We start from the raw sequence: 16,494 nt of genomic DNA, 5'->3' as shown, positions 1-16,494 counted from the left end.
AGGCTAAACAGATTAGAATGTGAAAAATGAAAATTGAAAAGGGTTAATAAAGTGTGGAAATTGATGTTCACTTCCACCCCTCTACAACCTGAGTGTTTATGTGTGCAGGAAAAGAGAGAGAGATGGAGAATAATGTTATTAATGTTGCTCCCAGTCAGGTCTCATCTCTGCCTCCTGAGCTACATCCAATAAATGCTGTTTGTATTGATCGTCGTGTTCCTCCTGCAAACATTATCATGCACAAACAAATCACAAGAAAATCCGGAAATGCTAAATCATGTTAACACAGAGCCTGCCCTGTTTTGTCTAAACTTGAGGGGTTTAAATGTGAAATATTACATTTTGTTGATTCTGCTACGGCGTCAAACCCAGATACATACGCAAAGCAGAGGAAAATGTGTTTTATTTTTAGGTTTTTTTAAATGCTAACAGACAAACCCTTTAGTCTGATCCCCACCAATGAGCTCATTCGTTGCCATAGCGATGAATAAAAGATGATATGTCTGGTGATGTGGGTTCTTCCTATGGGGAGTCGTCTGGGATCTAAAAAGGATGAGTTCACACTTTATGGCTCCCGTTTGTCCTCATCCAGCGCAGGAACATGTGGCTGGATGTTAAAGTTTTCCCCTTTGATGCTCAAAAATGGATTTTTGTGTCTCTCATGTTCTTTTGCCAGCTGGCACATTCTGTGGGGGTCAAATCACAAAGCACATGCTGATGATACTTGTAGCTCCGAGTTTTCATTAATTTTTCATTGTTTACAAACATTCGGGGGGGGGGGGTTGTCTCGCACTGCCTCAGGCTTTCCCATTTAAGTCAATAGAGATGAACAATTTAAAAGCCAATTCAAATGACTACACTTAAAGTAATTATATATTATAATGTGCATCTTAGTTTATACACAAAGAGAAAACTTTTGTGCTGTTTGTTTGTTTGTCTTAGAGCCTCTATTAGCAGTTATAGCTAAAGCTGATGTTATATAATGTACAGAGCAGGGTCCCTACACAGTTCTTTCTGATGCATAATACATGTCAGTCAGAAGCAATCACATTATCCTTCACTTAAAGAAAAAAAGAGATGAGGAGAGAAAGAAAAGGCAACATTCAGTTGACAGTTAGAGCATAAAATATTTAAGAGCAGATAAACAATCTGAAAATGATGATGAGGAGGAGAAGTTGCATATATGTTCTCAAAATCAAAATTTCAATTTCAAACGAGATTATCAATCAAATTTTGACCATATAGTATTTTATAATCAAAATGCAATCCATGTGTCATGGAAACAGTTCATATGCTAATTTTTGTCCATTAGGGCAAATGCTGCTTCTTGCTCTGGGAAAAAAAACAACCTACTTTTGAGTCATTAGAGGCCAAAAATGTCCACTTCCAAAAACTGTTATAAAACCTTTACAGATTAATATTTTTTTCTGCATAAATCCCCTAAACAAGTTCAGTTCTTCTCAAAACTACCAAACATTCAATCATTTTCAGGTTTTTAACCCTTTAACATTCTTGGTGTGTTTTTTTTCCATAAACGATATTAGCATCATGTTATCAAACTGGCATTCAGAGGGTTAAAATCCTGATAATTAGTCAATATTTGATAGTTTTGATCAGGACTGAAGTTGATCAAAAGATTTCACCCCAAAAAAGCAGGGGAAAAAATATGAATCTGTACTATTTCTATAGCAGTTTTTGTCCTATGACTTAAGAGGGTAGTACATTTTGAATCTGATAACTGATAAATCTAACCCTGTTACTCAAAAACTAATAATGCATCAAAGTCAATCTTTTGGTTAATCTTTGACAAGACTGATTCAAAAAGAAAATCCCCCAGTCACCCGACATTTGTTATATGAAAAATAACAAATTTTTTGATGAGATATCAAAATGATTGAATGTCTGGTAACTCCAAGCACAGCTGAAGTTGTTTTGAGAGATTTACGCAGAAAAACGCAGAACAAAATATTAATCTGTAAAGTTGTTTTTAGCAAGTTTTGGAAGTGGACATTTTTGTCCTCTAATGACTAAAAGGGGAAGTAAATTAAACAGATAGCCGAGGATTAAGTTCTCATCCTTGCAATGTAGAGTAGTCAATTTGATGGGGACATGTGGTAATGTTCCATACCAATGTTCACATTTTAAATATAATACTCTGTAAATAATCTCAACTGAAATATCAGTTTTTTTTAAAAAAAAGAAAGAAGCATAATTAGATATTTTCTTGAAATCGTTCAGGCTTACGTTCCACTTGTAGCCCATGGCTTCTCCTGATACTACAAATTTATTGTAATTAATATTGCATCAAATAATCTTTGTGTCATTCCAAGCCGTTACTAGAACATTTGTGTTTTTGACTATAGAGGCTACAACAACAAAGTACAGCATCGCATCTTTGTTTACATCTGAGTTCACGCTCTTGTGCAACAGCGGAGCTGATGTCATGGAGGATTGATGGTGACTGAGCCGTAATTCACAAACACTCGCCTGTAAATTTTGAGTGCCGTGTCTAATTGTTGCTGAAATCAGTCTAAATTTATGACGCGCGGGATTTTGTTTGTCGCTTTTTAACCATGTGTTTATTTGGGTTAATCAGTCATTCGGCCCCGTGGTAACTGATAATGGGCTCGTAGGTAATAGAGGCTATAAAAATCCCGGACCGTTTCATAACCCTCTCTCTCTCTTAAATTAATGCATGCGCCCACAGGCATCCAGTTACTCACAGTGCAGCTTACAAAAATACCCTGCATCATTTTAGCATACATATTTATAAAATGCTTGAATTCTGCAGATAAAAAAGTTGTAGAATTACTAATGGATTGGCACACAGACGCGGGCAGATCATCTAAAAATGAAAAAATGTATTTAAAAAGTTTTGGCTGAAGTCTCAAATGTGATTATTTTTCTATTTTGTGGCTGCTATTTGGACATAACTTGCAATTCCATTATGTCACTTTTCAGCTATAGGAAATTGCGATGTGCACTTTTTTCAAGTCAGTCATAAAACAAACCAGAAATCTCATATTAGCTGTGGCATTTCTCTGTGCCTTAATTGCATTCCTGGACAGAGAGAGGACCTCATGTTCTCTCCCGACTATCCGCTGCGTTATAATGGCCTTTAGAAGAAATCTCATTATGGCCAATGGGCAGGAGAAACAATTATCGCAGCCATTCCTGTGTCGCTGTGTACCTTCATGAAGAAGTTGTTTTAAAATACATTTATTTAAAAGAATGTGAACCCATCCTGTTAAAAGAAAAACAAAACCATGAAAAGTAAAAGTCTCCATGAGGACTATACTGGTCCTGACGAGGTCAGTGTTTATGCCAGGTCTACTAAAGGGGTAACAAATACAAGAACACACACACACACACACACATAGACACCCATGATTGTCTCGTCTTGATCTCTGCAAATCACTCCTTTCTTTCTCTACGTTCCATGGTCAGTCTTTGTCTCCTTGTTTCTTTCCCCTCGTCCTTACCTGTTGTTCGTCTAACAATCACTCCTCCATTTCCATCACTCAGTAAAAAAAAAGGCAGAAGACTCATTAATCATTTCTCCTGTATTTGACTCAATCTTTGTATTTCTTTTTCTTCACCGTGTCCACTTTTTCCCCTTCTTGATGCTCGCTCAATTGCTCTAAATCTACTAGTATCGATCTCGTCTCCTCCTCCGCACCTTTCCTCCCTATTTTATTTTCCCTATTTCCTCCTCGCTGCCCAAGGGCCAAGTTTTTCTGAGTACCAAGCGGAGTACTCCGTGTGTGTGTGTGTGTGTGTGTGTGTCAGGACAAATTTGGGTTCAAACTTCTCCTCTGGAGGACATTTTGACCTTGTGAGGACATTTTGGCTGGTCCTCGCAAAATTTAAAGGGCTCTTTGGGGGGTTAAGATTGGGATTCAGGGTTGGGGTTGACTGTGGTTTATGTGGTTTGTGGGGGTCGGTTAAGAGGCCAGGGCTATAAATAAGGGTCAAGGTTAAGGGGATAGGGAATGCATTATGTTTATGAATGTCCTCGCTAGGAATGCTGGACAAGAACGTGTGTGTGTATTGTCTCAGACACACACACACACACATATTTATAAGTCAACCTTGTTCCCACAGGAGACCCTGCCTGTTTGAGTTATTTCAGAGTTGGTGGTTAAAAGAGACAGCCTGAGGAATCGCTGTGTCTCTCTGTTTTCTTTCATGTCTCTGCTCCTCAGTGAGCTCTGACTGGGCTAGACGAGAGACGGGGAGACAACTGGGCAGGATTACTAGCAGGTGCAACTGTTACCCTTTGATTTTCAAGACTGTAGCATTTACAAACAGAAAACCGGTGGGAGTTTCGAGCAGCAACCAGGAACCATGTGTTCTCAATCTGCTCGTTTGTTTGTCCTTGTGATGGCTGAGGTGCACTTGTGCTTCATGGAGACTCAAACTGGACGTGTGCTTGTGTAGCTCTCCAAAGGGTCTATGGAAGCCGGATAACCAGACACAAAGGTGCAGATACTTTCTGCAGCTTCGTAATTCTGCATGTGCTGGCGGGTCCATTCATACTAAACATGGGTCCCGCTTCAGTCGAGCAATTCCATTCCAGTAACAGCGATTTACCGCCGGGAGTTCATCTTAATTTGCATGTCCTTTGTATGTCTTTGAGCACCCCAAGCAAATTTCCATGGTTACTGTCATGTGCCACAAACTGGATTGGAAAGTGTTCTGTGGATCATAGCTTGTACGGTCTAAGCTGACTGGATCCATGTGGGCCACTGTGGAAATGGCCAAATGACAACGCATATCTCTGCGGACTCGAAAAGCGTAACCTCGTCCTTTAATATGCTGCTATAAGGAAGAATGTGATGCCCCAGACACTAAAGAGTCAACACGTGTGCACTCCCGGACTGAAAACTGTTTACATCTGTACAGCATCTGACACATCTATGTGCATAATATACTGTAGTACTAACCTCATGACTGTGTGTGTGTGTGTGTTTCTCACAGACTGAATGTGAACTGGAAAAAGGTTTGGAGATGAGGAAGCGGGTCCTGTCTGGGATCTTGGCCACGGAGGAATCATACCTCAGTCATCTGGAGGCGTTGCTGCTGGTGAGAAAACACACCAAACACACAAACGACCACATAATGCAAATGTAGTAAGGTGTTCCTTCACTATCCTGGGTCTTATTAGGCCAGTGCGAGAAATGTGTCAAATCTGTGTCACTGACACGTAACGCGAGGCGATGGAACGCTTCCTGAACAGCAGCCACTAATGGGCTCGAGTGGAAATAAAAGATAATGGCCCATTAAACATATTGAATTAATGAATTTCTTGAGTCCGTTGCTTTTAATATGCCCTTAAAACTATTTTTAGTCAAGCGTTAAAGGATTAAATGACCAGGTTTGATATTATCCTAGTGTAGTGGCTTACAGTTGTCTCTCTGTATGTACAAAGTAAACAGATGTTTACCACTTGCAACTTATATCTAGTATTGTGATATCACAACCAGTACAGTTTAGTAACATGCAGTAAAGCTTAAATCTCTTTGTGTCCCCTCTTCATCTCCACCAACTCAGCCCATGAAGCCTCTGAAGGCTGCAGCCACGACGTCGCAGCCCGTCCTCTCTGTGGCCCAGATCGAAACCATCTTCTTCAAAGTGCCTGAGCTCTACGAGATCCACAAGGACTTCTACGACGGCCTTTTGCCTCGTGTCCAGCAGTGGAGCCACCACCAGAGGGTCGGGGACCTCTTCCAGAAACTGGTGAGCGAAAAAAAGAAATGGGTCAATGACCTGAGCCACGTGAGGTTGTAGCGAAATTATTTTTTTGTTTTTTGACCTATGACGCGAATCTAAAGTAAACCTCCTTTCCTAGATGGGGGGTAATCTCATTTTTTAATCAAGAGGCTTTCAAAGGCAAAAGGCTGTTAGCAAATTAAATTAACCAATAAACCAAAAAAAATGGAGATTTGGTTTTTGTAATGATTTTCTTCTGTTATCATTTTCAAATGCAGACAAATTGAATCTGAATTGTCCGTTTCTTTCCATTTCCTCCTCAACAGCCTCTCGCTGTCTCTGCCCTCCAGCAGTTGCTGCCAAAAATGGCTGGGCCAAATGTACACTGGCTCTATTTAATCATGTTCACAATGGGTCAATTAACCCACAATGACTCATTTGTTAATTCTGTCTGAAATCCTCCTCTCCCACTAGTGGCTCCTTCACTCTTCTCTTTCTATCTCTGTCTCCTTTTCTCTCAGATCCACATGTTTTCGAACTCGCATGCATCTCTACATCGAGAGTACACACACACACACACACACACACACACATGCCTACAGAGGGAGGTGCAGGCATCACAAAGCCGCCTTTCTGAGGCCATGAGTCCTCTGTGAGCTTTGTGTCTCGAAGAAGCAGCTATTAATAGGAGCCTCCCTCTCTCTCTCTCTCTCTCTCTCTCTCTCTCTGTCTTCTTCCCTCTCTCATTTTCCTTCTTCGTTTTTATCCAGTACTTTGTTTAAAAGCCTGGCTGTGTGTTTTAATCTTCTTAAAAAAAATATTACCGCTAAGATGTGATTTCATGGTTCATAAGTGGGTGAGACACTGCGGTCCTCGTCTCATTTGATCGTTCAGTCGATCCGAGTGCTGTCCCAACGAACAGTAGTTGTGTAAATAAATATATATATATATTAATAAACTTTCGACAAAGCATGTGTTTCCGTTGATGGGCGTTGAGCGTGTGAGCCGTAATTCTAGTCACGTGACATCTTATTTTTCTTTTAAAATCTCTTCCTGGGAGATTCCACTTAAGGTAAGCATTTTGCATTTCCGTGGTTTTGGAATAGTGATCTCGATTGGCGCTACTGCTGTTACTGCTGTGATTGTTTTCTACAGAAGACGAAGGCAGCGGGTGAACTCTGGCCACACTTGTCTTAAGTGACCGGTGTCCGGTGACGTGAAAATGCGAAAAACATGTCTGAAAAACCACCTCATGAGAGCGTAAAAATGTTTCAGCAATATTTGAGCGTTTTTTTCCAAATTTAGATGTTTCCATTACCATTTTTTTGTTTAGATGTTTAGGTTTTCCGCATTTCTATGAGTGCGTATTGTAATGTTGCACAGGAAATGTGTTCATCTGGATCTTATCAATTATGCCGTGTCAAGAATTATTATGTCAAGAATTATTATGCCGGTCATTTAAGCCCAGCGGGAAAGAGGTTTGACTGAAGACTACAAACAGTCTATTTAAGCTATTATTACACTCTGGAGATGGTTGTGTGACTGTGCACAAGCCCACCTTCTTTCTGTGGTCCTAACCAACACATCAGCCTGACAAAGAGACTTCATTTAAGCATCTTTGTTTTACCAACACGAGCAGTAAGGCTGTTGTTCCTCCCTGAGGACGCACACAAACACTCAGACAGCAGTTAATAGAAGTCAAAAGGAGGAGAAGAGGCGAAGCTAAAATGCTTCATGACAGTCATTCTTTTAGGAGGTGGAGCGGAAGGGGAGGAAGACGGGACTGGAGGAGGCGACAAAGCCAAAGAACGGGGGCAGTCGAGCTGATTTAGGCTGCTGCGACTCTGATAGAGCTGTCTCGCCAGGAAGCTTAAATCTGTGAGGGAAGCAGACGGGATTTAGGAAACATAAAACATGAGGAAAGGGAAGTCATGAGACATGGAGAGAGAGAGAGAGAGAGAGAAAAGGGAAGAGGCAAAGCATCAATGACAGGTTATGAGCATGAGTGTCATCGAGAAGTGTTTGAAGGCTGAAAATAGTGCTAAATCACACTCGTGCTTCTGCTCCTCCAAACACACACACACTTCATACGCCGCATTCACAGCGGGAAGGTGAAAGATTTACACCGCGAAGACAAACTGGCTTTGAACGTCGCTCCACAGAGATGGAGAACCCACCATATTTGATTCTGTGAACGTGTGGAGGCAGAAGAATAACTCTGAAGCCTCCACACAGACAGTCGACCTACAACTTCTTCACTTCCAATGAACACATTTATACGGATGTTTATATATAATGTGAGGACTCAAATAATTCAGATACAGTGAAAGGTTTTAATTTAACCTTTATTTGAGACAGATTAAGAACAAATTTTACACAGGAGAGGGGAAAAGGAGCTATATAATAATATTAAATTAGATTTAATCCAAACAAAGACAGTAGACACAAGTAGAAACATCCTTTCGTCATTTTTACTGGATTAGAGGAAAGAAAAAAGAAATAGCTGGCTTACTTGCTTTCTGTAGCTCTTTAGGATGTCTGTCTGATACTTTGAAGATTTGAGGAAGGTCCTGTTTGTTTGTAAACACACAAACGTGACCATTTGCATATGTGAAGTGTTTGGATGTGTACCCATCGCATATGAAAATTAAGGTGGGACAAAAAGTTGATTTTTGGTCCAAATTATAAAAAGCTGCAGTATCACAGTAATGAATACAGGTTTGAAAAACCTTATTAAAGTGCAAATAAATCACATGCAAAAAAGAAATACGATTTTTTAAGTAAAAATCCAATTGTTTTTGTCTAAATTGTCTTTTTTGTTTAAAGGTCCAGTGTTTAAAAAAAAAGAAAAGTGTGACATCTCAGGGTGACGCCTCCTCTGCTCCCTCCTCCCTTTCCCATGATCTTCAGTGAACTGCAGTAAAAGCCATAATTGATTATACACTCAAATGCTTATTACATAAGTCCTCCCAAATGTCACAGACTGCACCTTGAAGGCTACACGCTTCAAAAGCGTCCACTTTTTTTTTTTCATCCATTTTTGGAGCACTCTCTTTACAAAACAAAGCTGGGCTAAATATAGCCTTCTCATATAACGCATGCCCAAAGTCCTTTTCATGAGGCCGTGTTTTCTTAATGTCGTTTTCTGCGGTGGATTCCACATGTAGTCTCACATGTCGGACAAATCCCCATACTGAGAAATCCAAACACCACTATCTTTCGTCACCTATAAAACCATTTTCTGCTGCGATGCTGTGACACGCAGCCAAAACACTCGGCAAAGCCTTTCATGTCGCCGTGTGTGTCTGTGTCTGTGTCTGTGTGTGTGTGTGTGTGTGCGTGTGCGACTGTTTAGATGCAGCTGGCAGACATTCGGGCCTTTTCTGCTCTCGCACAGTCAAACTGTCACGCTCTGAGCGCTCTCCGCTGCGGTGCAGATTGTGTGGCCCCAAGGCAGGACACAGGATCACAGGATTGGGGGGGAAATTGCTTTACTTTTCTGTTACCTTTCTTTCCTAAATTGTCAATTTGTCATTGACACTTTTTGTGTGGCGGTGTTGTCACCTGACATTTGTCAGCCGGAATATATATATATATTAAAAAAAAACACAGATTCAGGACTTTTTAACCAGTGGAGGTACAAAGTTTTCTTTGTGTACTTTTTAAAAAAAAAAATTCTAGAAGCTACCTCATCCACACTGGTGTTCAAACTTGTGACATTGTTGCTTAACTTTATTCCCCTCCCACTCCTCACTCCCTGACAGCAAAGAGCAGTTCATGTTAGGGTCATGCCTAAAAATGGTTTGTTAGAGCATGACAATAACAATGATTGATCGATTATTTATTGTGAAATCTTCGAAAAACAAGTCACGTAGTGCCTCAGTGATGGAAAATTCAAAGATTTAAAGAGGTAACACTGGTTTTCATCAATATTAAGATGCGATAAAAACAAAATATAGAATATTAAATCTTTGTTTCATGAAATCATGTAGATTAAATACGTTTAAACTGATTTTTGTTTACATTTTGGAAAGACACAGAAAAGAGTTGCAACTATTCCATTTTGAATGTTTCTCCAAAGCTTTGATCACACTTGATTTAGTTATTCTCTCACGTTCACGTGAACTAAACCAAACTCTCGGCTCTCGGTGGCCGCTGAGAAGAAGAAGAAAAGTAAATTAAAACTCCACATTGTCTCACATGCGGCTGAAAGCGCTGACATACAGTAACAAGTCAGGTCACAATAGAGCTTTAAAGGTAGTAATTCAGTGCACTCAAGCATCCACTACACCGAGGTATTTGCTATTCTTTTCAGAGCCCGTCTCCACTGTACTCTCTCTCTCGCTCTCTCTCCCCCCTCTTCCTTCCTTTTGGCTTTTGTTCAGGAGAATTGACTGTCCTTTTGTTCGCCATCGAGATGGATCGCAGCGCTGGCAGGCAGCGTTTGCAGGAATTTTATTCGCCCCTGCAGCTTTCTAAACGTGCTTTCATGGCTTCCTGTTACACCGATCATTAATTAGTCACCCCGGCTCCGTGCAGGTCTCCCTGGTTGCCAAGGCAACCAGCCTGGCTGCGCGCGGGGGCACCGTGGCGGTTGTTGTGGCCGTCATCTGTGTGTCGTTTCTTCAGCAGGTGGTTTTGATTTTCATGCCGGTCACAAACACGGACACAGCTGACCGCGCTCGGTGTGTTGTTTCAGTCATGAAATGTAAATGTCTGCCTTGTGATGTACTGTATAACTGTTTGTAAGTGAAAACACAGGGAATGATAGTTTAATAATTCTCCTACTTTTGACTGTAATAGTAGACCGTGGTGAACAGATTTGCATCATACAGCGATTAATGTCTCTGTCCTTTCATTTAAAGATATTTCAGTTTCCATTCAAAGTATTCTTGGTTTTTACGGAGATTTTCACTGAATAAACCAATTCAAATTGTAGAACATGTGGATCTCTCTAACCAGGTGCATCATTACAAACATAGCACTGTTGCCCCCACAGCAAGAAGGTCGTCAGTTTGGTTCCCGGTTCAACCGAGGGGCCTCTCTGTGTGGAGTATGCGTGTTCTCCTTTCTCCGGGTAGTCCCGCTTCCTCTGAATTAGGCAAAGGACATTCCTGACTCACTCCTTCACTGGGACCACTTTGATAAGGACAGAGACAGAAACCCAAGCACAATGTTTCTCACCCCAGTGAAGGACAGAGAGATTACACACCTGGTCAACAAATGTGTAGCAAAAACATCCACGGATGTTGATGACCTCGACATGAAGCTAGTCAAGAAAGTAATAGTTGAAATCGTTTCACCCTTAACACACATCTGCAACCTGTCATTTCAAACTGGGACGTTTCCCACCAAAATGAAAGTGGCGAAAGTAGTGCCATTGTTTAAGAAAGGTGACATACATGAATTTACTAATTACAGACCAGTCTCAATACTACCACAATTGTCAAAAATTTTGGAGAAACTATTTAACGATAGGCTAGACAGCTTCATTAACAAACACAATCTGCTATATGATAGCCAATATGGATTCAGAAGAAACCACTCGACGGCGCTAGCTTTAACTGAGTCTGTGGAAACCATTACTGATGCCATCGATCAAAAACTACATTCAATAGGAATATTCATAGACCTGAAAAAGGCATTTGACACCATCAACCATGATATTTTGATAGCTAAACTGGAGAGATACGGTATAAGAGGCATAGCACTGGAATGGGTCAAGAGTTATCTTCACAACAGATCTCAATATGTTAAGATGGGAGATTGCACATCTACTTGCTTGGACATAATTTGTGGGGTCCCACAGGGATCAGTGCTGGGCCCCAAACTGTTTATACTATACATTAATGACATATGCAAGGTATCCAATATTCTGAAATTGACATTATTTGCAGATGATACTAATATTTTCTGTTCGGGGGAAGACCTAAACCAACTAGTGGAAACAGTCAATAATGAAATGGCCAAGCTACATGTGTGGTTTAATATAAACAAACTATCTCTAAATTTAGAGAAAACTAAATATATGCTGTATGGGAAAAAAGGCTGTAAGACTAGTATTAACATACAAGTTAATGGAGTGGACATTGAAAGGGTTAATGAGTATAAAGTGCTGGGAGTGATTATTGATGACATGTTAAGTTGGAAGCCACACACCAAACAGTTAAAAGGCAAGCTGGCCAGGAGTGTGTCCATACTTTGGAGGGCACAAAAACTATTAAACCAGAAGGCACTGTACTTGTTGTACTGCGCACTAGTCTCTCCACACCTGCAATACTGTGCAGAGGTCTGGGGACACACTTACAAAACCACTACTTATCCCCTGTTTATACTCCAAAAAAGAGCCTTGAGAATCCTACATTATGCCAGTTACAGAGAGCATACAAATCAACTATTTACCAAATCAAAAATACTTAAATTCTATGACTTAATAAAATACCGCACAGTACAGATGATTTATAGGGCTGCCAACAAAAACCTCCCTCACAATCTACAGACATTATTCCTGAACAGAGGGGAGGGACACAATCTAAGAGGGAACATGAGGTTTAGGCAGAGAAGGGTAAGAACTACATTAAAATCCTTCACTGTATCGGTCACGGGGGTCAGACAGTGGAACAATCTGGATGAGGAGATGAAAAAATCAGCAAAACTGAGTGTATTTAAAAAGAAGTATGTAGAGATGACTATTAATCGATACAGACTGACACAGAAAGAAAGTATGACAGGTCAGGGACAGAAATCTGTAGACACTGTGGGAAACGGCAGGGGAAGCAAAGTTAACCAAACAAAAAAAAAAAAAAAAAAAAAAATGTACCCAAACAACAGCTGACAGACAATGTCAACACATGAGTAGTATTTAGCTGCCACGGTGAAACACATCACTACGGAGAATCACTTGATCCAAGATGGAACTGCTTAGCTGGTCACTGAATGCGTTCGACAAAGTGTTCTCATCAAGAAATACAGGTTATGGTGAACCTCATTGCCCAGTTGGGACCTACATGTCAGGCTACACTCGGGACGGATGGGATAAGTGGAAAGTCTTGTGCCTTGCTGCACTGGATGTAGAGGATGTCGAGGATGTGTACATATTCACATTCATGATGATTGGAATGCTCTCCCTGGGATGGGGAATGTACCTGCAACACCGGTATCTGAGAAAGACCAACAGAGAGAGGACCAGGGAATGGAGCGATATGAAGGTGGAAAGCGCAATAACAAAGAAACTCATGGTTGGGCTGCGATCCGACGTCTCAACAATCCACGAGCACATGAAAAGGATGGAGAAGAAAAGCGAGGCGAATCCTACGGATGAAATAGATGACTAAAGTGGAAAAAAAAAAAAATAATAAAAAAAAAATAATAATAATAATATGATGCAGTGCCCTCTATTGATTGGATTGATTGGATTATTTGTGACTTTTGGGAAGTTGAATAGGCCAGGCAACAAGTCGAGATTGTCACGCGCGACGGAACATCATGGACACATGAATAAACACACATGGAGTCTGAGTTGACTGTCTAGAGCTAGACTATATCTCTGAGTTCTATCGGATGCTGAAACATGTTTTCCTTGTCAAAATGTCATAAAAAAAAAAAAAAAAAAAAAAAAAAAAAAAGAGAAACGAAATGTATGATGATAATGGGGGCGGGACTAGTTAAGCTTTGCTTCTCCCGCATTCCCTTTCGGTTATGTATATTGTGTGAACTGCACTGTTATGTGATGAGTGATCTAAATGTCATGACCGAAATAAATAAATAAATAAAAAAAAAAAAAAAAAGATTAGGTTTATTGGACGCTGACTGTAGGTGTCAGTGTGAGAGTGTGTCTCTATATGTGTAAATGGGGACCTGTCCAGGGCCCTATGTCATTTGGGATTAGCTCCAGCCCCCTGGGGACCCGTGTGTGGAGGATAAAGGGGTAGAAAATGGACGACAGGATGACCACACAGTGCAACTCTACAGTACAGTTGAAGGTGATCATTCATGAAATACAAAACACACAGAATAGAAGTGCTTCAGACAGTTTGAAGTCATTCTCCAGGCTGTCCAGCAGAGGGTGCTGTGAGTACAACAGGGATGTTTTGTTGTTGTGTGGTTACAATGGAGGACACAAACTAAACTGTCCTCTCAAGTGGAAGAAACTAGTCTGTGGACTCAGGGCTATTGTGATCAGGTCTCTATTTCTATGAATCAATATCAGCTCGATATGAATTGATACCAACCCATCCCTACTCCTTAAAACTTCTGTGTTATTTCCACTGACTTATCACTGTGTCCTTTTTTCTTGTTGTCCTTCAGGCGAGCCAGCTCGGAGTTTACAGAGCGTTCGTGGACAACTATGAGCTGGCGGTGGAGACGGCGGAGAAGTGCTGCCAGGCTAACTCACAATTCTCCGAAATCTCTGAGGTAAGAATGAGAGAATAATCCAACAAAAAGGCGGTAATTCTACGCAGGGATAGTAATGTGCGTAGTTTTGTGTAATAAAGCCATTGGATGGGAGGTCGGTCAGGAGTTCTGTGTGGTTGCTGCTGTGATCTCTGAGTTACGGTGTCACTTTACAAGCGTGTCAAATCGCACACTTAACCCCTGCATACCAGCAAATTATCCAACTGAATTTCACAACTCTGTTGTCCATGCTGTTTGAAAGCAGTGCTGCGTCTCATTAAGATAAAAGTATGTCAAACACTTAGCACGGGGGAAGAATTTGTCCAAACATAATCTGGAATGTTTGTTCAACTTTAGATTCGACAGGCAGTGTCATCATTTTTTGTGCAGGAAATCTTTAGAAAGCCGTTTCAGTTTTCACTCCTCAAATATGAAGAACACTGTAGGTGATTGTGTGGGTCAGACACATTCATGACCTGCTTTACTCTTGAAGGATACGGTCCAGAAAATGTCCCAGACTTCATCGCCTGTAATGAAAGCAGCTGCAGTCGCTCAGAAACGACTCGGTGCTATCATGGGGAAGAACAGTTTCCGAGTCATGTTGTGCAGAGCAGCTACGCTACGGCTGCTTTTAGTCTTGTACCTGATGTACTGTACTTCTGAAAGTGCTCTCCCATTATTTTCACCCACACAGCTTTTATCATTTCGCTGCATTTAAATGGGAATGTTCTGCCGAGCGCTTGTGTACAATTGCAGACGGAGGCAATTTTTGTGCGAGTGTGCAGCCCATGTGTGCATGATTTTGCCTCCTGTGTATATACTATGTACTGTACGTCGGTGAAATGGAAGAATTACGAGGACTATTTTCCTTACGCACACATTTCACATAGTTACAGAACTGTTTATTCAGTGTATTTCGCAGCCTCCAGTCGAGTTTTAGAGACTGAAGTAGCAATCTACCTTCTCATTGATGTTGCATTCAACCGATCTGGAAATGGATGGGGAGCTGTGATCGTTCAGACCGGATAAGTCAGCGGGAAAAGTAGAAGTAATGGATGACTGAATCCATAATGAGGCAATAATGTAGAATAAAAGATACCGACTGCTGTTAAACATCATCACCGACCAAATGGCAAATGTTCCCTTCTTTATGAATTGATAAAAAGAGAACACGGTGACATTCAAGTCTAAGAGCTCTCAGTGTCTCCGAGCATGTGGCACGTTTCTGACGCGTCGTCAGTCTTTGTCTGTGTTTGTTGAGTTCTCTCCCGGGTTGTGTCTTCGGCAGGATGGGGAATTCATCATCAACGGTTGTCAATGGTCTTGGTAATGATGCATGATGACGACTCTGAGCCATCTGAGCACGGTGGTGGCGGAGGCCCGGGTAAAAGCCGCCGCAGATGGCGTTATGAGTTTGAAAGTTGATGACCTCATAGCACGGGCAAAGATAATAACCTCATCGTGTTTCCCGCATCTCTTAACTGCACTGAACAGGTTTATTTAAAGGTATTTTTCTTTTATCTCTTTGATTAAACTCATCTTTTTTTTGTCTTGAAACAGAACCTGAAGGTGAGGAGTCCCAAGGATTCGAAAGACCAGACAGTAAAGAGCTCTCTAGAGGGTCAGTCACCTCATCCTACATGTGCTCTATCCAAATACATGGAAGTATTCATGTTTGAATTAAGTCACGTCAATAATTCATTCTTTTCTAATTTACAGCTTTACTATACAAACCAGTGGACAGGGTGACACGTAGCACATTGGTACTTCATGTAAGTATGTGTGAGCACTGACACGGCCCTCCATATTCCTTTCATCACCTATTTATTTAAAGAATAAATACAAATGCACTGCTCAGTGACGGCCCGTTAACCAAAGGCTCTTTATGCTTTATGTTATTTAAAACATATACTCATAAACCTTTAATAAAAGGTGGGGGAAATTCTTCACAAATGTGTATTTGTGGACCCAAAATAAATCTCTTTTGACCCACCTGACGGTCTCGACCTAACCCTCAACCTTATTATTTGTTTTGGACTTTTAAGAGAGGATATTTTAAGTAAACTTTCTCTTCACGGCTGTTTTTGTGTTTGATTTTTATCCATTTATTGCTCCGGTCAATGTTAGTGCCTACAACTGACCTTAATGTGCCGGCCTGTGACAGTTTGTATGTCATCATCACTCCCGTGTTGTAGGACTTGCTTAAGCATACGCCCACCAGCCACCCGGACCACGCCCTCCTGCTGGACGCCCTGAGGATCTCCCAGAACTTCCTGTCCAGCATCAACGAGGAGACGACGCCGCGGCGCCAGTCTATGACCGTCAAGAAGGGAGAGGTGAGCCGATCTCTGTTACACTTGTGTTAATAATTACTGTTGTGGTCCAGAT

At 41.1% G+C, this 16,494-nt stretch overlaps 1 protein-coding gene across 1 annotated transcript in view; it reads left to right on the top strand.

The window, feature by feature from the left end:
* bcr (BCR activator of RhoGEF and GTPase) overlaps positions 1 to 16,494 on the top strand; it is an 89,233-nt gene that overhangs the window by 53,346 nt on the left and 19,393 nt on the right. The window contains exons 3-8 of the mRNA XM_058616937.1: positions 4,981 to 5,085; positions 5,554 to 5,739; positions 14,020 to 14,127; positions 15,667 to 15,727; positions 15,826 to 15,878; positions 16,302 to 16,442. Of these exons, the coding sequence (XP_058472920.1) occupies positions 4,981 to 5,085; positions 5,554 to 5,739; positions 14,020 to 14,127; positions 15,667 to 15,727; positions 15,826 to 15,878; positions 16,302 to 16,442 (654 nt within the window). The remainder of the gene's footprint in view (positions 1 to 4,980; positions 5,086 to 5,553; positions 5,740 to 14,019; positions 14,128 to 15,666; positions 15,728 to 15,825; positions 15,879 to 16,301; positions 16,443 to 16,494) is intronic.

This window comes from Solea solea, chromosome 19 (assembly GCF_958295425.1).
Source record: "Solea solea chromosome 19, fSolSol10.1, whole genome shotgun sequence".
NCBI classification, from domain to species: domain Eukaryota; kingdom Metazoa; phylum Chordata; class Actinopteri; order Pleuronectiformes; family Soleidae; genus Solea; species Solea solea.
This window is presented reverse-complemented; position numbering and strand designations above follow the sequence as displayed.